Here is a 26048-nt window from a genome sequence, read left to right on the forward strand (position 1 = left end):
GTGATGGAGAATCAGCCACACCTCTAGGTCAACTGTTCATTGCCACATATTTCTAGTCTGAATTTGTCAAGCTTCATTTTCCGGCCACTGGATCGTCTTACCCCTTTGTCGGCTAGTTATTAAATAAGACCAGACTGCACATCTAGCCATAGTGGACTTTTCCAGCTAGAATTTGTCCCACTTTTTTTGTTGTGATTTAATTCATTTTTCATATGTATTATGAAATCATAGATTAAACTATAACTTAGTCTACAGTAAACTATAAACAGTCTGTCTTATTTCACTGGGGCTCCGTTCCCATTATGGTATAAACTGTGTTCCAGCTCAGCTAGAACCACCTCTACACAGTCACCTTTCTGTCTGTAGCAACCCTGGCTTTCTACCCAATATGTGAGGCAAAGATTTTTCTGATTGGAAACTGCAAAGGTTAATGATTATGTCTGATTTATTGAAAGGAATTGCATTTGACAGAATGGACTCTGCACGCTGAGAGGGACTTGTGCAGAGGCACCTGGAGGCTTTTCTTTGAAAAAAAAAAAATCTATACATGATAGTAATTCAGAAATCACTTTCTAATGAAGATAATAAGACATACTGGGACACAATTAAAGGTCAGTGCAAAGTGGAGTCCTTAACTAATCACAAACATTATCTATTGCAATTATACAAGACAGAAATTACAATTAAAGGTATTGATTAAGAATCCAGGGAGAAAATGTTCTTGTCGTCATCTTTCAATGTGAGGGGTGAGAGTAGGGTGTCCCATTTCAGTTACAAATACACTGGTTGGGTGGTTCATATGCAAGTGTGCCACAGGAAGGGAAGTCTAAGACAAAGAATTACAATCCTTTTTAAAGAGATCAGTGCTTCATTTCATGTACCATTTAGGGATTATACAAATTGGGACCAGCAAAAGCATCCTGGATAGCCATATTAAGAACTGTAATCCTTTCTACCTGAATGTTCTTATATAGGCAAATCTTCCTTTACCTTCAGTGGAAGTTTGCAGATATAAAAGAGCTGTACAAGCACAACAGGGACAAACAGTATTTGAATCCATCCATATATGTCTCCCATCAACATACTATCTGATCATCTAATTGTTGGAAGAAGCACTGGCATTAGGGGAGAGTAAAAAGCCACGGATTTATTCCTTTAAAACGAAACAGCAGTGACATTATTTTTAAGAACTGAATCTTAAGTGAAGGGAAAGCAACATACTGCTTCACCTAGATGAGAAAGGGAAACCCAAGACATGAAAGGCTATTTTAGGTTGGACTACTTTTTCATGTTACAATCTTACTGTAAAAAGAGCTTGTGGTTGAAGTTAAAATGATCAAGGAGAAAGGGAGGGATGTTATTGTCCGTACAGCATGGTGGCTTGGCTGAGGGTCAGTCTGTAAAGGGAGAGGTATGTCTGAGGGGGCTGCTTCTCTGGTACAATGTGTGAAAACAGGCAGCAAGGACTGCTCTCATTTCTCTCCTATTCCAGTAACAGCCTAAAAGAAGAAGAAAAAAGAAGAATGCATGTGAAAGTCCCCAAATACTAGAAGTTAAACAAGTTTAAGAAAGCAAAGTAACTTTCCGAGAAGGTCCAAGAACAGAATGGCTCTAGCTTTCTTAACCTCATGTTTCTACTTAGAGAAAGATGACTGAAATAGGAAGCCAAACCACAAATTGAGGCCGATGCCTAGAAGCATTATTCCTTGCACCTGACATACAAAAGGCCAAATCTGCACCACTTATTCCTCTCTCTGGCATCTCAGCCAAGATGTAAATGAAGGCAGAAACTGACCATTAGAATACAGCATAAATCTTCCATGGCAAAAGTTATATTCTAGGTTGGTGTGGAGAAAACTATGCTTACTGCAGACAGTTGTCTTGCTGTGCTTCGGTTGTACTCTGATTACAAACTTCCTATCCTCTGAAGCTGCACTAATTCTTGTTCTGATGTAGCTGAAACCCCAGGATTTTGGTTGAGTTTTTGATTCCAATTATTTTGTCTGGAAAAAAGACAAAATAGCAGATGAAACTAATGTTGGAGGCGAGTGTTAAAGAGCCATAAAAAAAAAAAAAAGTTAAGCACCTTGGCAACAGAACTGAATTAGATGGAAATGTAACATTCTGTATCAATTTTAGAAGAACTCCTGATGGTGTTTAATTTCAATGCATAGCCCACTGAAGGATAGTCATTCATCCCCGTTACACATTACCAATACTAGAGCTGCGCAAATAATTCACAATAAATAACCTATTCAGGAAATGTAGCTCCCTCTCCATTTGCAAGGAAACTAGATTCTTTATTAGTTTGTTTGTTATTTGCAATTGTTCAGCTTTTATGAAAAAAGGCTTTTCAGTGTATGACAACTTTTTGCATTGAAATTTGTGATTCATCATTTGCTTAGAACTGTGGCATTGGTCTGCAGGTCACATGGTGTTATTTCTGTTCCCTGACTGGATAATCTAAGGCTATTGCTACACTACAAATTACTTCAGTATAATTTACGTCACTCAGGGGTGTAAACAACCCACATTCCTGAGCAACATAAGTTATACCGACCAAAGTGCCAGTGTGGACAGCACTCTGTTGGCGGGAGAGCTTCTCCTGCCTCTCATGGAGGCAGGAGCTATTAAGACGACAGGAGAGCTCTTTCCCATCAGTTTAGAGCACCTTCACCAGAAGCCTCAGTGGCACAACTGCATTAGTGCAGCTGCACCGCTGTAGTGTAGACATAGCCTAAGTTTTAGAAAGCAGAGGAGTGAATGAAAAAATTGCTGAGACTTTGATTCTCTCTGGGAGAGTATAGATTGGGAGATGAGCACCTTATCGGTCAGTGGAGAGAGAGTGTGCACGTGAGCGAGCAGGAGATTAAACAGATTTAGGGAATATTGGGACCATTTAAATACTTTTTTGTTTAAATAAAATCTGAGTCCCTTCCTGTTAAGGGAAAGATATAAAACAGAATTACTGGTTGTCTCAGTTTTGCTAATTCTTGTGATTTTATTGAGAGTTTTATAGATTGAGGCCAGAAGGGACCAATATGATCATGTAGTCTGACTTCGTGTAGAACACAGGCCAGAGAATTTCCCTGAATTACAGTAACTCCTTGCTTAACATTGTAGTTATGTTCCTGAAAAATACTACTTTAAGCTAAACTATGTTAAGCGTATCCAATTTCCCCATAAGAATTAATATAAATGGGGGGAGGGGGGTTAGGTTCCAGGGAAATTGTTTTTGCTAGACAAAAGACTATATTTTTATATACCTGCATGTGTGTCTCTGTATGTGCATATATATATCTATTGTGTCAGAGCTCCGACCTTGTCCCTGTGGGTCCCACGCTTCCAGGTGGTTCATGCTAGCCTCAGAGGCTCACTGCGAACCTCCACATAGCTCTTCTCTCTCTAGGGCCAGGGCTACAGTCTACTGAGCCCTTTTCATCATAAGCCAGCAAGCAGGTTGGTGAGAGAACTCCCACAGTCTCTGTTGTCCCTACGGGCTTGTTCCAGAACAGTTTAGCCTCCTGTCCTGAGAGGGACCTGTCTTCCCCTCCCCAGAGGTGTTTCTGTAGTGGCGGGTTGGGGGGAACCCGGGCCCACCCTCTACTCTGGGTTCCAGCCCAGGGACCCTCATGGCAGCAGCTGTTGGCAGCCGACCTTTCACTGCCAGAGTTGCTACATTTCCCTGGGCCACTTCCCCACAGCTCTCCCGCTTCTTTCTTAATGCCTTCTTCACCCTTACCTTAGGGCTCCCTTTCCAGAGGCCTGAGGGTGTCTTCACTACCCACTCCTTCAGACACACTTCCTCTTCTCTGGCTCTCTTCAGCCTGACTGGAGTGAGCCCTTTTATACTATCAGAGGGGCCTTAATTAGAGTCAGGTGTTCACATTAGCTTAACAGCCTCACTTGACTCTTTGCAGGTTAATTGGAGTCATGTCCAATTAATTTGACTTAGCCTGAATTTGACTTAGCCTGGAGCAGCCCCTGCTCTGGTCAGTCAGGGAACAGAAAACTGCTTATCCAGTGGTCATCAGTATATCTGCCTTCTACTACTCTGCTGTACCCAACTGGCCTGGGTCTATCACATAATATATACACACAGAGAAACTTTTCTTGTGTGTGTGTGTGTGTGTGTGTATGTATACACACACACACACACACACACACACACACACACACAGGTATATAAAAAATATAGTCTTTTGTCTGGCAAAAAAAATTTCCCTGGAACCTAACTGCCCCTATTTATATGAATTCTTATGGGGAAATTGGATTCGCTTAACATCGTTTAGCTTAAAGTAGTAGTATATATATACACACAGACACACACATATACACAGTATAAGTTTTAAACAAACAATTTAATACTGTACACAGCAATGATAATTGTGAAGCTTGGTTGAGGTGGTGAAGTCAGAGTGTGGAAGAGGGTGGGATATTTCCCAGGGAATGCCTTACTGCTAAATGATGAACTAGCCCTCGGCTGAACCCCTAAGGTTTAACACATTGTTGTTAATGTAGCCTCACTCTACAAGGCACCAGGAATGGAGGGAGGGGAGACGGCATGGCAGAGAGAGACAGAGACACACACCCTTTGTTTGGGAGAAAGAGACGTGTGTTGCCCCTTTAAGTACGTTGACCCCACTCCCCCCACTGCCTTTTAAAGCAGATCAGCAAGTTGAGACAGCAGCTGCTGCCAGCAAGCTCCCTCGGTCCTGAGCCCTGTAGTGTCCCCCACGACACTGTGGAGATGGGTACAGAAGGGGGAGGGAGGGGACACCCTGACATTAGCACCACAGCAAGCAGGAGGCTCCCAGGAGCAGCTCCAAGGCAGAGGGCAGGAGCAGCACATGGCAGTGGGGGGAGGGACATCTGAACTGCCCTGCAATTGATAGCTTTCTGGGCGGCTGCTGCACAGGGAACTTAGGGGAGCCATAGGCGCCAACTTCCCCTCTGCCCAGTGGGTGCTCGACCCCCCCTGACCTGGCCTCTTCCCACCCCTGCCCCATCCCCATTCCACCCCTTCCCCTAAGTTCCTGCTCCTGCCCCACCTCTTCTCCGCCTCCTCCCCTGAGTGCACCTCGTCCCTGCTCCTCCCCAGCTGCTCTTTCTGCAAGCAGTGGACAAAGCAGGCGGTTGCCAAACAATGTTATAAGGGAGCATTGCACAACTTTAAACGAGCATGTTCTCTAATTGATCAGCAATGTAACAACAAAACAACATTAACTGGATGACTTTAAGTGAGGAGTTACTGTAATTCCTGTTTGAACAAAAGCAGATCTTTTAGAAAAACATCCAAGCTTGATTTAAAAATTTCCAGTGATGGAGAATTCCCCACAGGCCCTTGGTAAATAGTTTTAATGGTTAATTGTCCTCCCTTGAAAAAGTGCTTCTTATTTCCAGTCTGAATTTGACTTCCACTGAGTGGAATTTGTTATACCTTTGTCAGTTAGATTGAAGAGCTCATTATCAAATGTTTGTTCCCATGTAGGTACTTATAAACTGTGATCAAGTAACCCTTAACCTTTTCTTTAAACTGAATAGATTGACTTCCTTGATATACCATTATAAGGCATTTTTCCAATCCTGTAATCATTCTCATGGCTCTTCTCTAAGTTCTCTCCAGTTTATCAATATCCTTCTCACTCTCTCTTGCACTCAATGACTGTTCCATTGTGGATAAATACTTAAATAGTCATTGGGCCAGAGAGAGAGACTGACTCTGTAGTCCAGTGGCTAAGCCGCTACCGGGTTAGAAGGCAAACATCTATCTTCCCCCCATTTGTGAATTGCTCTGGGGCTTAAGTAAGAGATAGACATCCAGATTTCTAGAGTAAGGCTACAGCACACATGCTGAGATGCAGAAAAACAGATGCCTAGGGAACCTTTACCTTGAAAAATTGGGCACTATATGAATTTAGACCCCTACTGGGTTCGGCAGAAGTCTGGTGGATCGCAGTGGAGCCAAAACTGGGATTTAGGTGTCTAAATTCAAAATTTTATGGCCTAAATCTGGGATGTAGGCAATTAAATATCTTTGTGAATCTGGGCCTAAGTTTCAAACCTTTACGGTTATGTAGAAAAGCTTGAAAATGTGAACCCTAACAGCTTAAAAGCTAGAAGACAAATCAAAGAACCAAAATTTATTTTTTTTAATCTCATGATTTGTTAGGTGCTGACTCAATATTTTTGAACAGCTGAAGTTGGCAATATTTCTATTTAAAAGGCTTCACATCCAATTTTCTCTTGTCACATTCACAACAAGCAATGGTATGTACATGTAAGTGCCTGGTCCTAGCAGAAAACACCAAGGTCAGATCCTTGTCTGTCTTTTATTTAACTATCTCAGTGCCAGAGTTCTGCAGACACTGTGTATTCTATCTCATCTCATGTACAATAGTAAAACATATAACTTGGCATATTTAAAACTGTACTGGAGAATATACTGTAGTTAGCAATCTTTCATGACTCCCCAAGGATAGACTAGATAATTTAATATGGCTTTTCTAGTGCAAATAGCTTTACAGCTACACACACAGGCCCTCACCCTGCCTCAAGCTCCACTAGTGCAGACCTCTAGGACCATGAAGGATCTCATGGACTTCAAAAAATCCCAATACTATATTTTTTTCTAAATTCTCTAAAACATTTGTAAAATACAGATTCTTTCAGCAACATGTAGCATATACAGGTCAACAGAATGTATGATGGTGGATGGGACATGAAGGGTTTATTGGCAGTTTTTGGAAGATTGAAGTTATGAACTGTGTAACTTTATCTCATTTTATTAATGTGTTGAACAAAAGCTAACAGAACACTGTGTACTATGGAAATGCCTCTTATCATAGGGTTGGGGGGGCAGGAATCACAAATTAATTTAAATGCAGGGCTCAGAAACTGCCAGTATGGGCTCTCATGCCATATCTACACTTTGTGATCCCACCATCAGTTTGTCCCACCTCATCAATTCTACTGGCAGACCATGTGCTGATGGTTAGCTGGTGGTTTTCCACCCTCAGCTCCCTACTCAGTCATGGGGATGTGTGAACATCTCCCAGTGCTGTTGTGCTTCCCAGGCCTGGGAGGGGAGAATATATTAATTGTGATGAGTTCTCCCTGTGGGAATCTGTAATGTATATGGACTCTGCCAAATGTGGAGGTGGTGAAGGGGGCTCTCCATGAATTTTCTGTTTGATGCTGTATGTGAGGACATTGTATTAATTGTGGTAAGTATCTAGATTCTATGGGAATCTATATCAATTATGCATGAGGGTTGTGGTATGGGGATTCTGTGTTAATTGTATGAGGCAACATTAAAGAAGTATGTTTTGTAGGAGGAAACATTAAATGGTTTGAGTTCTGGGGAGTACCAGAATTAGCTGATTTTGGGTGACAGAATCAATTGGTTTGTATTTTCAGTGATGGGTAGAGTGTTGGTGGTGTCTGGGGCTTCATTGAGTACTACTGCCATATATGTTTTCCCATCTCACTTCTCCATAAATTCAATAATGGTGACTGTCTTTTCAGAAAAGGAGCCATAGAGAATTTTAAGTTTCATTAATATTATTTTTATAATATTATTAATATTATTCTCTCTGCCTGTAAAGCCACATGCCACAGTCAAAATGAATCCATGTTTACAGGGACCAGAAGTCACAGAGACCTCTAATAGTTAGCTAAAATAGCTTTTCAATAAATTAAGTATCCCAACTTTGAACTTTGCTAATGTAACTTTTTTTGGGAAAATTCCATACTTGGTGGAAAAGAAAAAACATTTTGCAGGCTCATATATATATAAGATATTTTAATCTTCTCTGCAGATATATATTACATCTCTCTCTTAAAATGTTATGGAATTTAATAGCAAATGATCACCTTTCTGAAGGACTTTTACATTATCCTATAGGTTTCTATAGCAAGTATATAATTTTCTGTTAAATTCCATAGGATGGTTCAAAGACTATTGTGACGCTGGCAGACCAGGTGCCAGCTCAAGCCAAGGCCCCTAGGCTTCATGAATACTAACAAATGCATAGCTGGAAACCAGTCTGACTGACCCGTGTGCTAGCATTGCTAAAATAGATTTAAGTTTGTAAGAATGTGTTTAGATTTGATGAAATGCTTGTAGGATACTGCTTGTATTGATCTCACTTATAACATCTGTATCCCATGGTGTCATAAATATAAAGGGAAGGGTAACCACCTTTCTGTATACAGTGCTATAAATCCCTCCTGGCCAGAGACAAAGTCCTTTTACCTGTAAAGGGTTAAGAAGCTCACGTAACCTGGCTGGCACCTGACCCAAAATGACCAATGAGGGGACAAGATACTTTCAAATCTGGAGGGGGGGAAAAGGCTTTGATCTGTCTGCATGATACCTTTGCCGGGAACAGATCAAGGATACAAGCCCTCCAATTCCTGTAAAGTTAGTAAGTAATCTAGCTAGAAAATGTGTTAGGTTTTCTTTGTTTTGGCTTGTAAAATTCGCTGTGCTGGAGGAAATGTGTATTCCTGTTTTTGTGTCTTTTTGTAATTTAAGGTTTTGCCTAGAGGGATTCTCTCTGTTTTGAATCTGACTGCCTGTAAGATTATCTTCCATTCTGATTTTACAGAGTTGTTCTCTTATCTTTTCTTGTTCTTCTGATAAAGTTCTGTTTTATAAGAATCTGATTGGGTTTTTTGAGTCTTAAAAATCCAAGACTGGTCTGTGTTCATCTTGTTTATTCTCAAGCCTCCCCAGGAAAGGGGGTGTAAGGGCTTGGGGGGATATTTTGGGGAAATAGCAACTCCAAGTGGTCCTTTCCCTGATTGTGGTTAAATCACTTGGTGGTGGCAGCGTTTACCTAATTCTAGGGCAAAGACTTTGTGCCTTGGGGAAGTTTTAACCTAAGCTGGTAGAAATACGCTTAGGGGGTCTTCCATGCGGGTCCCCACATCTGGTACAGATGTGGGGAAGGAACCTTGACACGTGGTATAAAGTTATATTGACTGTTTGCATTGTAAACCTCTGTAACTGTGTAACTCATCAAACAGGAAAGAAGCATTAATTAATGCAAAGTGATGGTCCTGCACAGAATAAGGCCCACTGAAACCAAATGAGTCATTGTGAAACATCAAAGGACAAAGACTTGGTTGATTACACCCACCTCCAATCCCCCATGAAGAGGAGATGGGTGCAAACACTTGTCCCATCACTTTGAACTCTGGAAGAAGGGAATAAAAATCCCAGACCTGAAGGAACTGTATCACTATACTGCTTGGAATTTGGAGAGGGCAATATTTCCAAGCATAAGCAAGGGATCCCAAAGCTGCTTAGCGCTAAAGGACATAGAAAGCTTGTATATCTCAGTAGCTTCTATCACCTTTTGGAACCTAAGACTGTAACTCATTTGTGTGTTTGTTTACCTGGCTTAACTTTGTAAATAACTCTCATTTCTTCTTCTTAGTTAATAAATCTTTAGTTATAGGATTGGCTACAAGCATAGTCTTTGGTGTGAGGTCTAAGGTGCGATTGACTTGGGGTAAGTGGCTAGTCCTTTGGGACTGGGAGTAACCTGAATATTGTTATAATTTTTGGTGTAAAGGACCATCTATCACAAAGGCAAGTTTGCCTGGATGGCAAGACAGATGGGAGTACCCAAGGGGACTGTCTGGGACTCCACGATTAGGAAACCATAGTGTTTGAGGAGTTCACACTTGTTACTTGGTTGGTGAAAACTTAATATAGAACTCTCAACCAATTTGGGGTTCCCTGCTTCTTGACAGTCTGCCCTTGAGGTTGGCACTCGTGCTTGTGAGCTACTCCAGATAGCTGACAACCCTACAGAGAAAGCTGATTGTTTCCTATTAAATTCTACTAGACTTTTTCATAAGAGATATTAGAAGCATGCCCAAAGTTGATGGATTTGTGACAAGAGAGGAAGAGAAATGGTCAAAGGTGCATGATAAATTATGGAACCTTGTGACAAATTCTTGAACCATCTAAAAAAATGTATCACTTGGGTGTCACCATGTCTGTTTTGAAATGACACTTTTTAGGTATAGAAGAAAAAATACCCCAAAGAAATTAAAATATTCTGACTAAAAATCCTTTCCTCTCTCAATTGCTCAGATATCTGTAACAACTTACTAGAATGATTCCTTACCTCTTCTGCTTTCTGCACAGCAGGAAGATTAGAACCACAAGAATTACAAAGCCAAGAATTCCAAAAATACAGGAAAAGAGAACTGCTTGGTTGTTATCTGCAAAAGGGGAAAGAGAAAACCAGTGGAACTGTGACATTTTCCCTTCATGCGAATCCCTGGCCACCAACACCACCCACTCACTAAACTCAACCACCAAAAGTAGACCATAATATTACAACCCTTGGAAAACTAAGCTATTGTGTGCCACAGGCAGAGAATAGAGGGATTGATGTAAACAAATGCCCAAGGCCCCTGCACGGGCAGGGAATTGCTTAAGTGAGATATACCTATATGATCTTGGCAAGCAACTTGTATTTGAACGTGGTCATGAGTGAGATTTCTAGATGTTTGTTAATCTGGTAAAACCCACTGAACTGTCAATCCAATTAACATTAGTGGTTAATGTTTAACTACTATGAACCTACACAGTTATATATAAACTCACAACCCCCAGAGCTTCAACATACCTTTCAGTTTATCAACAAGAAAAAGAAAGGTGACCTCTTCCCAAATAGCATTCTTGCCCTGCACGCTGCCCTTACCTTACCTGTGAATTTTTTTTCAGGAGATCAAAACTTTTCAAAGCTAAAATTGATAAATATTTGTAATAGTCTCAAAAGAACCAACAGATATATTGTGGGTTTTGCTGTTCAGTAAAGTTGAAATTGGCTCAAAAGTATATGACAACGAAGTTATTAAAGATTTTGTGCAAAAAAACATGAAAAGTGAGACTTGAAAATACACATCCATTTTCCTAAGCTTTTGATGGGAGATGGAAAAAAGTGACTGTTCTGCTACTTGTATATGTTGAAGTATATGATGTTTGCATTGCCATTTATACACATTTAGATGTACAAACATAATAAAAGTAAAAAATTTTTTATTCTGAAATTTGATAATGAAGTTAAAGTCCAAAGAAATCAGATGTGAAAATTTTTGAGTTGCGCTTTATTACTTGTTTCTAATCCCAGTAAATATTAACAGCAGTATTACTACAGGGCCTGGGTCGGTCATACCTTTACCAATGTGTAGGGTTTTGGGGGATATGTGAGGAGCCTTTTCCCCTTTGCACAATTTGCAAAAAGGGCAGGCAGAAATGCAGTCCCTACACTTGCGGCAGCGATACTCAATTAGATCTACCCGCAGGCCGATATTAGAATTTTATGACCAAAGAGGCAGGCCATCTGCGCAGAACGTTGACAAAATAAAAAAACACAACAAACCTTCAGCTGCCAATAAATAAAGACCTTGATAGAAACACTGATACTTATGTTGCAATCTTTTAACAAAGTTTATAAAACAACATTATTACCTATGCTTCTGGCAATCTCTAACTAGAGAGGTGACATCGATGATCTCTGGCAAGCTTTGTGAAGAGTGGTTTGCAAATGGTTTGGGCAAGGTACAACCACTGGTGAAGATGCTCATCTGTCAGGTGATTGCTGTGTTGTTTTTTTTAATACTGTTCATGGTAGAAAACCCAGATTCACAGAGGTATGTTAATCCGAACATTGTTTCATAGATTCATAGATATTTGTTAAAAGATAGATGGCTAGATTCTGGCTATTCTGAAACTGGCCAGCATATTGAATCCTGAAATCACAAAGTCCCACTTCTCAGAATTTTGCCTTTAATATATCTGAACTCTGAAGCCTTACAATTTCTAACTGAAAAGCACCTTCATCAACTGAATCAAGAATGTTCTTTGCTTCAGAAGCAAGATCCATCACCAGAGACGACACACTTATCATGAACAAATAAAAGCAAATCCTTTGGAATTTTAAAATTCTCAAATCATTTTAAATTTTCTATCAGGTTGTTTAGGAATTCTTGCATTGTTTCCATCAAAGTTTCATCTGTAGCAACAAAACGCAATGTGGGAAAGTGCACAATCTTTCCTATTAAGTCTGTCTGAAAGACACTTTTTCAAACAGATTCCCAACTCTACTTGCACGGCCTTGGAGCTGCAAGTTGAGGGAATTCAAGTGACCAGTACTATCGTACAGAAAAGCTACCTGTGATATAAAGGAGACATCATTCACAAATTACAGGAACTTGCAGTCCTTGTTGATCTTATGGTTTGAAAGAATTTCTATTATTTCTTTACGAAGCGCACAAAACCTTTCTAACACATGCCCCCTACTTAACCAGTGAACATCAATGTGTTGCAACAGATCACTGGATACAGCTGAAAACTCTTGTAAAAGAGCTTTAAAAAGACAATGCTGTAAGCTAAAAATTGAGTTTATGTAGTTCACTAATCTCATCACAATACCCATTTTTTTTCAAGTCCCCAGACTACTTAGCACACAGGACAGTCTGGTGAATGATGCATGGACTTAATGAAGATTGTATCACTGCCAAACATGAAGCAAAGCCATTCACTTCCACTGTCATGGAGGGACCTTCATCTCTAACAAACAATTTAAATTTCTGCACAAATAAACCTTTTCCCCCCAAAAAAAGTCTTTTACCTTTTTTTACCTTTTCAAAAATTATCTCTCCTGTGGTGTAAGTTTCTAATAGTATTAAGCACAAAATTTCTTCCTTGAAAATTTTACCATCATAAAATCTAACACACAACAATAGCCAGGCAGTGTCATTTAAATTGCTTGATTTGTCCACCGCAAGAGACATGTATTTGGTGTTTTCAAATCAGAAAGCAGTGCTGACAAACAATCCTAGTAAATTACCTCCAATTTTTACACTGCCATGGAATCAGACAAGGGAATTTGCAACAACGTCATCTTTATTTTTATCTCCGGCAAAAAGCTCCTCCAGCATTTCCAATGTGCATTTCTTCACAAACATGGCATCCAGGAAAGGCTTTGAACATCATCAGATTTTTTTTGGCCCAATCCTCCGATTTGTCTAGGTCACTCTGGACCCTATCCCTACTCCCCAGTGTATCTACCTCTCACCCCAGCTTAGCCCTGGTTTACACTACGAGTTTAGGTCGAATTTAGTGTCGTTAGATCGATTTAACCCTGCACCCATCCACACAACAAAGCCATTTTTGTTGACTTAAAGGGCTCTTAAAATCAATTTCTGTACTCCTCCCCAATGAGGGGATTAGCGCTGAAATTGACATTGCCGGGTCGAATTTGGGGTAGTGTGGACGCAATTTGATGGTATTGGCCTCCGGGAGCTATCCCAGAGTGCTCCATTGTGACTGCTCTGGACAGCACTTTCAACTCAGATGCACTAGCCAGGTACACAGGAAAAGCACTGGGAACTTTTTAATTTCATTTCCTGTTTGGCCAGCATGGTGACCTCATCAGCAGAGGTGACTATGCAGAGCTCATCAGCACAGGTGACCATCGCAGTCCCTGAATCCCAAAAGAGCTCCAGCATGGACTGAATGGGAGGTACTGGATCTGATCGCTGTATGGGGAGACGAATCTGTGCTATCAGAACTCCATTCCAAAAGACGAAATGCCAATATATTGAAAAAAGCTCCAAAGGCATGATGGACAGAGCCTATAACAGGACCTGCAGCAGTGCTGCATGAAAATTAAGGAGCTCAGGCAAGCCTACCAAAAAACCAAAGAGGCAAATGGCCGCTCCGGGTCAAAGCCCCAGACATGCCGCTTCTATGATGAGCTGCATACAATTCTAGGGGGTGCCCCTACCACTAATCCACCCGTCTGTGGACACCTGCAAGGGGGGAGTCTCATGCAACAGGGATGAGGATTTTGGGGACGACGAAGATGATGATGATGAGGAGGAGGAGGATAGCACACAACAGGCAAGTGGAGAAACCGTTCTCCCTGACAGCCAGGAACTGTTTATGACCCTGAAGCCAATACCCTTCCAACCCTCCCAAGGCGGGCTCCCGGACCATGAAGCTGGAGAAGTCACCTCTGGTGAGTGTACCTTTGTATATATAATACATTGTTTAAAAGCAAGCGTGTTTAATCATTAATTTGCCCTGAAGACTTGGGATGCATTCGCGGCCAGTACAGCTACTGGAAAAGTCTGTTAACATGTCTGGAAAATCCTCCAAGGACATTATTAAGGGGACATTCAGAGGTAGCCATTCCTGCTGGGCTGTTTGCCTGTGGCTGAAAAGAAATCATCCCTGCTTTTAGCCACGTGGTGTGGGGGGGGCCCGTTCACGCTGAGCTGTTTGCGTTTGGCTCCCAGGGATCTTCCCCAATACTAGTCACGTGGTGGGAGGAGGGGTGAAGCGATCATCCCAGAGAATTGGGGGGGGGAGGTTAGTTGGGTTTGTGCTGCACGTCAACCCAAAAACCGCAGCCCCTCCTTTTAAATGGCCAACCCAACAGGTGCTTGGTATGGGAAAGGAGGGCGCTGCTGTTTGAAACCATTCCCATATGTTATGAAGGTTGAAGAAGCCGAAAGACTGTGGCTTACCATGGCTGCCTGCAAGCCGAATTCTGTTGCCCGGCCCTGCATGTGTGATCTCACACACCAAACTGGCAGGCCCTCAATATAAGAGGCAAAATGCGACTTTGTAGCGAAAGCACATGTGCTAAGTAATGTTAACAGCTTGGTTCACCGTGAAAGAGTCTACCCATTGTTCTCTAAAATGTGTCTTTTTAAATACTACTCTCCCTTTTTTTCCTCCCATAGCAGCAAATGTTTCAACACTCCCCCATCATCTCCGTCCCAGAGGCTAGCACAGATAAAAAGGTGAAATAAACCACACTCGCGATGAAATGTTCTCTGAGCTCATGCAGTTGTCCTGCACTGAAAGAGCTCAGCAGAATGCATGGAAGCAAACATTGGTAGAGCCCAGGAAAGCAGAAAATGAATGCAAGGACAGGAGGGACGAGCAAGATGAGAGGTTGCGGAAGCAAGAGGAGAGGTGGCGGCAGCATGATGAGAGGAGGCAGGATGCAATGCTGAGGCTACTGGGGGATCAAACTGATATGCTCCAGCATCTGGTGGAGCTGCAGGAAAGGCAGCAGAAGCACAGACCACTGATGCAGCCCCCGTATAACCACCTGCCCTCCTCCCCAAGTTCCATAGCCTCCCCACCCAGATGCCCAACAACGTGGGGGCAGGGGGCCACTCCGGGCACCCAACCACTCCACCCTAGAGGACTGCCCAAGCAACAGAAGGCTGGCATTCAATAAGTTTTGAAGTGCAGTGTGGCCTTGTCCTTCCCTCCTCCCCTTATCCACCACCCACCTGGTGCTTCCCTCCTCCCCCACCCGTCCCGGGCTACCTTGGCTGTTATCCCCCTACTTGTGTGATGAATTAATAAAGAATGCATGATTCTGAAACAACAATGACTTTATTGCCTCTGCAAGCGGTGATCGAAGGAGGGAGGGCGGTTGGCTTACAGGGAAGTAGAGTGAACCCAGGAGGCGGGTTTTCATCAAGGAGAAACAAACAGAACTGTCACACTGTAGCCTGGCCAGTCATGAAACTGGTTTACAAAGCTTCTCTGATGAGCAGCGCGCCCTGCTGTGCTCTTCTAATCGCCCTGGTGTCTGGCTGCATGTAATCAGTGGCCAGGCGATTTGCCTCAACCTCCCACCCCACCATAAACATCTCCCCCTTACTCTCACAGATATTGTGGAGCACACAGCAAGCAACAATAACAATGGGAATATTGGTTTCGCTGAGGTCTAACCGAGTCAGTAAACTGTGCCAGTGCGCTTTTAAACGTCCAAAATACACATTCTACGACCATTCTGCACTTGCTCAGCCTATAGCTGAACAGCTCCTGACCTAGTGAGGAGGGCTTTAAACTAGGTTCACCGGGGGAAGGAGACCAAAGCCCTGAGGTAAGTGGGAAAGCAGGATACCGGGAGGAAGCACAGGCAGGAATGTCTGTGAGGGGAGGGCTCCTGCCTCATACTGGGAATGAGGGGCGATCAACAGGTTATCTCAAGTGCTTATATACAAATGCACAAAGCCTTGGAAACAAGCAGGGAGAACTGGAGGTCCTGGTGATGTCAAAGAACTATGACGTGATCGGAATAACAGAGACTTGGTGGGATAACTCACATGACTGGAGTACTGTCATGGATGGTTATAAACTGTTCAGGAAGGACAGGCAGGGCAGAAAAGGTGGGGGAGTAGCACTGTATGTAAGGGAGCAGTATGACTGCTCAGAGCTCCGGTACGAAACTGCAGAAAAACCTGAGTGTCTCTGGATTAAGTTTAGAAGTGTGTGCAACAAGAGTGATGTAGTGTTGGGAGTCTGCTATAGACCACCGGACCAGGGGGATGAGGTAGATGAGGCTTTCTTCCGGCAGCTCACGGAAGCTACTGGATCGCATGCCCTGATTCTCATGGGTGACTTTAATTTTCCTGATATCTGCTGGGAGAGCAATACAGCGGTGCATAGACAATCCAGGAAGTTTTTGGAAAGCGTAGGGGACAATTTCCTGGCGCAAGTGCTAGAGGAGCCAACTAGGGGGGGCGCTTTTCTTGACCTGCTGCTCACAAACCGGGTAGAATTAGTGGGGGAAGCAAAAGTGGATTGGAATCTGGGAGGCAGTGACCATGAGTTGGTTGAGTTCAGGATCCTAACACAGGGAAGAAAGGTAAGCAGCACGATACGGACCCTGGACTTCAGGAAAACAGACTTCGACTCCCTCAGGGAACGGATGGCCAGGATCCCCTGGGGGACTAACTTGAAGGGGAAAGGAGTCCAGGAGAGCTGGCTGTATTTCAAGGAATCCCTGTTGAGGTTACAGGGACAAACCATCCCAATGAGTCGAAAGAATAGTAAATATGGCAGGCGACCAGCTTGGCTTAATGGTGAAATCTTAGCGGATCTTAAACATAAAAAAGAAGCTTACAAGAAGTGGAAGGTTGGACATATGACCAGGGAAGAGTATAAAAATATTGCTCGGGCATGTAGGAATGTTATCAGGAGGGCCAAATCGCACCTGGAGCTGCAGCTAGCCAGAGATGTCAAGAGTAACAAGAAGGGTTTCTTCAGGTATGTTGGCAACAAGAAGAAAGCCAAGGAATGTGTGGGCCCCTTACTGAATGAGGGAGGCAAACTAGTGACAGAGGATGTGGAAAAAGCTAATGTACTCAATGCTTTTTTTGCCTCTGTTTTCACTAACAAGGTCAGCTCCCAGACTGCTACGCTGGGTATCACAAAATGGGGAAGAGATGGACAGCCCTCTGTGGAGATAGAGGTGGTTAGGGACTATTTAGAAAAGCTGGACGTGCACAAGTCCATGGGGCCGGACGAGTTGCATGCGAGAGTGCTGAAGGAACTGGCGGCTGTGATTGCAGAGCCATTGGCCATTATCTTTGAAAACTCGTGGCGAACCGGGGAAGTCCCGGATGACTGGAAAAAGGCTAATGTAGTGCCAATCTTTAAAAAAGGGAAGAAGGAGGATCCTGGGAACTACAGGCCAGTCAGCCTCACTTCAGTCCCTGGAAAAATCATGGAGCAGGTCCTCAAAGAATCAATCCTGAAGCACTTGCATGAGAGGAAAGTGATCAGGAACAGCCAGCATGGATTCACCAAGGGAAGGTCATGCCTGACTAATCTAATCGCCTTCTATGATGAGATTACTGGTTCTGTGGATGAAGGGAAAGCAGTGGATGTATTGTTTCTTGACTTTAGCAAAGCTTTTGACACGGTCTCCCACAGTATTCTTGTCAGCAAGTTAAGGAAGTATGGGCTGGATGAATGCACTACAAGGTGGGTAGAAAGCTGGCTAGATTGTCGGGCTCAACGGGTAGTTATCAATGGCTCCATGTCTAGTTGGCAGCCGGTATCAAGTGGAGTGCCCCAAGGGTCGGTCCTGGGGCCGGTTTTGTTCAATATCTTCATAAATGATCTGGAGGATGGTGTGGATTGCACTCTCAGCAAATTTGCGGATGATACTAAACTGGGAGGAGTGGTAGATACGCTGGAGGGGAGGGATAGGATACAGAAGGACCTAGAGAAATTGGAGGATTGGGCCAAAAGAAATCTGATGAGGTTCAATAAGGATAAGTGCAGGGTCCTGCACTTAGGACGGAAGAACCCAATGCACAGCTACAGACTAGGGACCGAATGGCTAGGCAGCAGTTCTGCGGAAAAGGACCTAGGGGTGACAGTGGACGAGAAGCTGGATATGAGTCAGCAGTGTGCCCTTGTTGCCAAGAAGGCCAATGGCATTTTGGGATGTATAAGTAGGGGCATAGCGAGCAGATCGAGGGACGTGATCGTTCCCCTCTATTCGACATTGGTGAGGCCTCATCTGGAGTACTGTGTCCAGTTTTGGGCCCCACACTTCAAGAAGGATGTGGATAAATTGGAGAGAGTCCAGCGAAGGGCAACAAAAATGATTAGGGGTCTGGAACACATGAGTTATGAGGAGAGGCTGAGGGAGCTGGGATTGTTTAGCCTGCAGAAGAGAAGAATGAGGGGGGATTTGATAGCTGCTTTCAACTACCTGAAAGGGGGTTCCAAAGAGGATGGCTCTAGACTGTTCTCAATGGTAGCAGATGACAGAACGAGGAGTAATGGTCTCAAGCTGCAGTGGGAGAGGTTTAGATTGGATATTAGGAAAAACTTTTTCACTAAGAGGGTGGTGAAACACTGGAATGCGTTACCTAGGGAGGTGGTAGAATCTCCTTCCTTAGAGGTTTTTAAGGTCAGGCTTGACAAAGCCCTGGCTGGGATGATTTAACTGGGAATTGGTCCTGCTTCGAGCAGGGGGTTGGACTAGATGACCTTCTGGGGTCCCTTCCAACCCTTATATTCTATGATTCTATGATTCTACTGTCCAGGCTGCCTGTGTATGGCTTCATGAGCCATGGCATTAAGGAGTAGGCTAGGTCCTCAAGGATAACTATAGGCATTTCAACATCCCCAACAGTTATTTTCTGGCCTGGGAAGTAAGTCCCTTTCTGCAGCTTTTGAAATAGACCAGAGTTCCTGAAGATGCGAGCGTCATGTACCTTTCCTGGCCATCCCACGTTGATGTTGGTGAAACGTCCCTTGTGATCCACCAGTGCTTGCAGTACCATTGAAAAGTACCCCTTACGGTTTACGTACTGGCTGCCAAGGTGGTCCGGTCCCAAGATAAGGATATGTGTTCCATCTATCGCCCCACCAGAGTTAGGGAATCCCATTGCAGCAAAGTCATCCACTATGACCTGCACATTTCCCAGAGTCACTACCTTTGATAGCAGCAGCTCAGTGATTGCTTTGGCTACTTGGATCACAGCAGCCCCCACAGCAGATTTGCCCACTCCAAATTGATTCCTGACTGACCGGTAGCTATCTGGTGTTGCAAGCTTCCAAAGGCTATCACCACTCACTTGTGAACTGTGAGGACTGCTCTCATCTTGGTATGCTTGCCGTGGTATGGCATCTGCAGGAGAGCAGAGTTGCAGTGGAAGCAGTGGCTGACGACGGATGCCACGAGAACAGATATTTATAGAGAACGACGAGAGGACCTGTGAGATGGATTCATGAGAGCAGGAGAGCAGAGTTGCAGCGGAAGCAGTGGAGGATGACGGTTAGCACTGCGCACATTTCCCAAGGAAGAACACACATACCTGGGAGCCCATGACAGACAACATGGAGAAATTCGCTATTGAGAAAATAGCAGCAGAGCAGAGTTGCAGGGGAAGCAGTGGATGACGATGTTTAGCACTCCTACTGCACTGTCTGCTGAAAGCAGTATGGTGTCCACACAGAAAAAAGGTACGAAATGATTGTCTGTTGTTGCTTTCACGGAGGGAGGGGCGACTGACAACATGTACCCAAAACCACCCACAACAATGTTTTTGCCACATATGGCATTGGGAGCTTAACCCAGAATTCCAGTGGGTAGTGGAGACTGGGGGAACTGTGGGATAGCTACCCACAGTGCACCTCTCCATAAGTCGATGCTAGCAAGGTAGTGAGGACGCATTCTGCCGACTTAATGTGCTTAGTGTGGACATACGCAATCGACCATATAAAATCAATTTATAAAAATTGAATTCTATAATATTGACGTAATTTTGTAGTGTAGACATACCCTTAGTGTCATCCACGAACTTGCTGAGGGTGCAATCTATCCCATCATCCAGATCATGTTGAACAAAACCAGCTCCAGGACTGACCCCTCTGCTTGATACCAGCTGCCAATTGGACATTGAGCCATTGTTCACTACCCGTTGAGCCCAATGATCTAGCCAGCTTTCTGTCCACCTTATAGTCCATTTATCCAATCCATACTTTTTTAACTTGCTGGCAAAAATATTGTGGGAGGCTGTATCAAAAGCTTTGCTCAAGTCAAGATATATCACGTCCACCGCTTTCCCCATATCCACAGAGCCAGTTATCTCATCATAGAAGGCAATCAGGTTGGTCAGGCATGACTTGGCCTTGGTGAATCCATGATGACTGTTCCTGCTCACCTTCCTCTCTTCCACGTGCTTCAGAATGGATTCCTTGGGGACCTGCTCCATGATTTTTCCAGGGACTGAGGTGAGGCTGACCAGTCTGTAGTTCCCCGGATTCTCCTTCTTCCCTTTTTTAAAGATGGGCACTGTATTTGTCTTTTTCCAATCATCCAGGACTTCCCCCAATCACCACAAGTTTTCAAAGATAATGGCCAATGGCTCTGCAATCACATCAGCCAATTCCCTCAGCACCCTGGGATGTATTAGATCCAGACCCATGGACTTGTGCATGTCCAGCTTTTCTAAATAGTCCTTAACCTGTTCTTTCACTACTGAGAGCTGCTCACCTCCTCTCCATACTGTGCTGCCCAGTGAAGCAGTCTGGGAGCTGACCTTGTCTGTGAAGACCAAGGCAAAAAAAGCATTGAGTACTTCAGCTTTTTCCCCACATCATTTGTCACTAGGTTGCCTTCCCCATTCAGTAAGTAAGGGTCCAACACTTTCCCTGACCACCTTCTTGTTTCTAACATACCTGTAGAAACTAGGGCTATCAATTAATCACAGTTAACTCACGCGATTAACCCCAAAAAATTAATCACGATTAAAAAAATTAATCGCAATTATTCGCAGTTTTAATCGCACTGTTAAACAATAGAATACCAATTGAAATGTATTAAATATTTTGGATGTTTTTCTACATTTTCAAATATATTTATTTCAATTACAACACAGAATACAAAGTGTACATTGCTCACTTTGTATTATTTTTGATTACAAATATTTCTGCTGTAAAAATGATAAACAAAAGAAATAGTCCTTTTCAGTTCACCTCATACAAGTACTGTAGTGCAATCTCTTCATCATGAAAATGCAACTCACAAATGTAGATTTTTTTGTTACAGAACTGCACACAAAAACAAAACAATGTAAAACTTTAGAGCCTACAAGTCCACTCAGTCCTACTTCTTGCTCAGCCAATTGTTAAGACAAACAAGTTTGTTTACATTGACAGGAGATACTGCTGCTTGCTTCTTATTTACAATGTCACCAGAAAGCGAGAACAGATATTCGCCTGGCACTTTTGTAACCAGCATTGCAAGGTATTTACATGACAGATATGCTAAACATTCATATGCCCCTTCATGCTTCAGCCACAATTCCAGAGGACATGCTTTCATGCTGATGACACTCATTAAAAAATAATGCATTCATTAAATTTGTGACTGAACTCCTTGGTGGAGAACTGTATGTCTCCTGCTCTGTTTTACTCACATTCTACCATATATTTCATGTTCTAGTAGTCTTGAATGATGACTCAGCACATGTTGTTCATTTTAAGAACACTTTCACTGCAGATTTGACAAAGAAGGTACCAGTGTGAGACTTCAAAAGATAGCTAGAGCACTCAACCCAAATTTTAAGAATCTGAAGTGCCTTCCAAAATCTGAGAGGGATGAGGTGTGGAGCAAGCTTTCAGAAGTCTTAAAAGAGCAACATTCCAATGCAGAAACTACAGAACCTGAACCACTAAAAAAGAAAAATCAACCTTCTGCTGGTGGCATCTGACTCGGATTATGAAAATGAACATGCGTCGGTTCGCAATGCTTTGGATTGTTATCGAGCAGAACCTGTCATCAGCCTGGACGCATGTTCCCTGGAATGGTGGATGAAGCATGAAGAGACATATGAATCTTTAGCGCATCTGGCATGTAAATATCTTGCAATGCCGGCTGCAACAGTGCCATGTAATCGCCTGTTCTCACTTTCAGGTGACATTCTGAACAAGAAGCAGGCAGCATTATCTTCTTCAAATGTAAACAAGCTTGTTTGTCTGAGCGATTGGTTGAACAAGAAATGAGAATGAGTGGACTTGTAGGCTCTAAAGTTTTACATTGTTACATTTTTGAATGCAGTTTTTTTTGCACAGAATTCTACATTTGTAAATTCAACTTTCATGACAAAGAGATTGCACTACAGTACTTGTATTAGGTGAATTGAAAAATATTATTTCTTTTGTTTTTTACAGCGCAAATATTTGTAATAAAAATAAATATAAAGTGAGCACTGTACACTTTGTATTCCATGTTATAATTGAAATCAATATATTTGAAAATGTAGAAAACATCCAAAAATATTTAAATAAATATTTAACAGTGCGATTAATCGTGATTAATTTTTTTAATCATTTGACAGCCCTAGTAGAAACCCTTCTTGTTACCCTTCACATCCCTTGCTAGCTGCAACTCCAGTTGTGCTTTGGTCTTCCTGATTACAATCCTGCAAGCTTGAGCAATATTTTTATACTCCTCCCTAGTCATCTGTCCAAGTTTCCACTTCTTCTAAGCTTCCTTTTTGTGTTTAAACTCACTGAAGATTTATCTGTTAAGTCAAACTGGTCGCCTGCCATATTTGCTATTCTTTCTGCACGTTGGGATGGTTTGTTCCTGAACCCTCAATAAGGCTTCTTTAAAATACAGCCAGCTCTCCTGGACTCCTTTCCCCCTCATATTAGCCTCCCAGGGGATCCTGCCCATCAGTTCCCTGAGGGAGTCAAAGTCTCCTTTTCTGAAGTTCAGGGTATGTATTCTGCTGCTCTCCTTTCTTCCTTTTGTTAGGATCCTGAACTCAACCATCTCATGGTCACCCAGGTTGCCACCCACTTCTACTTCCCCTACCAATTCTTCCCTATTTGTGACCAGCAGGTCAAGAGGAGTATGGCCCCTAGTTGGTTCCACCAGCACTTGAACCAGGAAGTTGTCTCTAACACTCTCCAAAAACTTCCTGGATTGTCTGTGCACTGCTGTATTGCTCTCCCAACAAATGTCAGGGTGATTGAAGTCCCCCATGAGAACCAGGGCCTGTGATCTGGAAACTTCTGTTAGTTGTCCAAAGAAAGCCTTGTCTATCTCATCCTCCTGGTCTGGTGATCTATAGCAGACGCCCATCACGACATCAACCTTGTTGCTCTTGCCTCTAAACTTAACCCTAACACTCTTAACAGGTTTTTCTCCAGTTTCATTCTGGAGCTCTGAGCAATCATACTGCTCTCTTACATAGAGTGCAACTTCTCCATCTTTTCTCCCCTGCCTCTCCTTCCTGAACAGTTTATACCCATCCATGACAGTGCTCTAGTCATGTGAGTTACCCCACCAAGTCTCTGTTATTCCAATCACATCATAGTTCCTTGACTGTGCCAATTCTTCCCGCTTGTTTCCCAGGCTTCTTGCATTCATGTACAGGCACCTAAGATAAACAGCCAATTGCCCTATTTTTCTCAGTATGAATCAGGAGGCCTCCCCTGTTGTACCCTCCTCCTTGTGTTTCCTCCCGGTATCCCACTTCCCCACTTACCTCTGGGTTACCACAATCCCCCGGCAAACCTAGTTTAAAGCCCTCCTCACTAAGTTAGCAAGCCTGCCTGTGAAGATGCTCTTCCCTCTCTTTGTTAGGTGGAGCCCATCTCTTCCTAGCACTCCATTCTTCCTGGAACAACATCCCAAGGTTGAAGAATCCGAAGTCCTCTCTCAGACACCACCTGCGCAACCACACATTTACCTCCACAATTCGATGGCCCCTACCTGGGCCTTTTCCTTCAACAGGGAGGATGGACGAGAACATGACTTGTGCCTCAAACTCCTGTATCCTTCTTCCCAGAGCCATGCTGTTGTTGGGGAGTGTGAAAAAGAAATCACATGGCTATCTTGGCAAAAGCCCTAGCATAGATGCAGTTACACTAGCAAAAATGTCCTTTTGCTGGGATGGCTTACTTTGGTTAGAGAACTGGTATAACAATACTAGCAAAAGAATGCTTTTGCCAGTATAAGCTGTGTCTCTACTAGGCAGGTTTGTTGGTATAGTGATACTGAAAAACCCTTTCTAATGCAGACAAGGCCTTATTTCTAACTTGAAATTGTCTGGCTTTATTTTTAGATATTTTTGAGCTATTCTCCTGGAACACATACTGAGGAAAACCTGATTTTTTTCATCTTAAAAAAGGCTGATGGGATTTTGTATCAACTTTCTAAAAAATAACCACATTGACACAGAGACCAAACCTGGAAAATGTAAGCCTCAGAAGGTGAATAGCACTTGATTCTATGTGTGTGTGTGTGTGCATGTGTACACAGAGAATGCAACCAGATGCAGGTAAACAATGCCAAATCCCTCTCTATCAGGAAAACAATACATACGTTAAGATTTTGTTTTCCAAAATTATTAAGTGTTTGGTTGATTTTTATCCGTGTTTTGTTGGATGCCTGAAGTTTCTTTTCCAGGGGTTGTTTCTGACTTCCTTGCTACAAGCTATTTTGCAAAAAGAAGCTGCTGTAGCAGAAGCAAAGCCTTGTAGTGTGAGTATAATTAGAAGCATATCAGAATAATCATTAGCAGAACATTTCTATGGAAACTAGTTAAAGAAAACAAAACAGAAAGCAACACTATTCAAGCCTCACTGCATAGTTTTGGTTTGAAATTTTAAATACAAAATAGGATTCTGGAAAATCACAGGTGTTTTTACTTTACCTTCTCTCTCCCCACTTTCCTGAATTTTCCTCATTCATCACTACTTCATTTCAATAGCTCTAGTTACGAAGCCAGAAACATGAATAAATTTAAAGAATAAAAATCTTAATAAATTTGAAATAGTGACCCTGAATTTGACCTGGCATTCTGTGGTGAGCCAGAGCAAGTTTAGTGAGCAGTGCTCTAGAGTAAGTGATCTTGAGAGTGGTGTTACTGAGAAAGTAGGTGCCTGCCTTCTGGACTAAATTAAGCTTTTTTTAATGTTACTGTACTCATACCTAGGAACAGAGAGTTGTAATAGTTCTGCCTGGAGGACAAAAAAGACAGGGTCACTGTGGCCAGGTTACTGATTTTAAAACGGGGTGCTAGTTATAGATGGAAGAAAACATTTTTGCAGCTGTCGCAGAAATGAGCACTCCGAGAGGACCCTTAGGCTGCAGAAAGCAAAGTGACATGGTCTTCAAATTGTTTTCTTCTTCCCAACCATGTTAACTTGCTTGGGTTTAACTTCAATCAACTGCTTTTCATCCAGATGCTGATCTTGGCTTGGCAGACTGATCATCAGGGCACTGCTATTTGCATTGCAGTTAAGAGATATACAACAGGCTATTGTCTACCTGTTACTGGTGTTTGGTTTACTGATCTGGCCATTAAGGTGTACCTTAAAGTGAAGGTCACTGGTCATCACTGGCAAGAGATGGATCGTTTGCTGGTAGTGAATGATGCAGGAGATCTTGAGGAGGAGGCCCTGTCTCCAGGCACTGTCATATGCTGAGGCTAGTTCAACAAGGGCAATCCCCGTCTTCAATTTACGTTGGAATCCTGCCTCAATGTGGCTGGTAAGTGAAGCTAGTTGGTCACAGCTGTTCCTCTTCAGGCAAAATCTGGCCTGCTCTGTTGGGAGGATGTCTTTGATAATATCAGACAGACAGCGGTGCAGTGCCCATTCCATGAGTTTGCTGGTGGCTGAGAGGAGAGAGATGGAGTGGTAGCTGGCTGCACCCTCTGGAGAT

General features: G+C 43.0%; 1 protein-coding gene across 7 annotated transcripts in view; it reads right to left on the reverse strand.

Annotated features, from left to right (window-relative positions):
• Nucleotides 1-427: 427 nt before the first annotated feature.
• Nucleotides 428-26048, reverse strand: part of SUSD2 (sushi domain containing 2) — a 78274-nt gene continuing 52653 nt past the window's right edge. For 5 of the 7 annotated variants that reach the window (XM_048821227.2, XM_048821220.2, XM_048821219.2 and 2 more), the window contains 3 exons: nucleotides 10146-10242; nucleotides 1868-2003; nucleotides 428-1499 (listed from right to left, as the gene is read on the reverse strand). In XM_048821227.2, the coding sequence (XP_048677184.1) occupies nucleotides 1907-2003; nucleotides 10146-10242 (194 nt within the window). In that variant the 3' untranslated portion in view covers nucleotides 428-1499; nucleotides 1868-1906. Of the gene's footprint in view, nucleotides 1500-1867; nucleotides 2004-10145; nucleotides 10243-23837; nucleotides 24176-26048 lie in introns of those variants that run through there. The other 2 variants (XM_048821222.2, XM_048821223.2) reach the window with 2 other exon arrangements.

Source organism: Caretta caretta, chromosome 15, assembly GCF_965140235.1.
Source record: "Caretta caretta isolate rCarCar2 chromosome 15, rCarCar1.hap1, whole genome shotgun sequence".
NCBI lineage: Eukaryota > Metazoa > Chordata > Testudines > Cheloniidae > Caretta > Caretta caretta.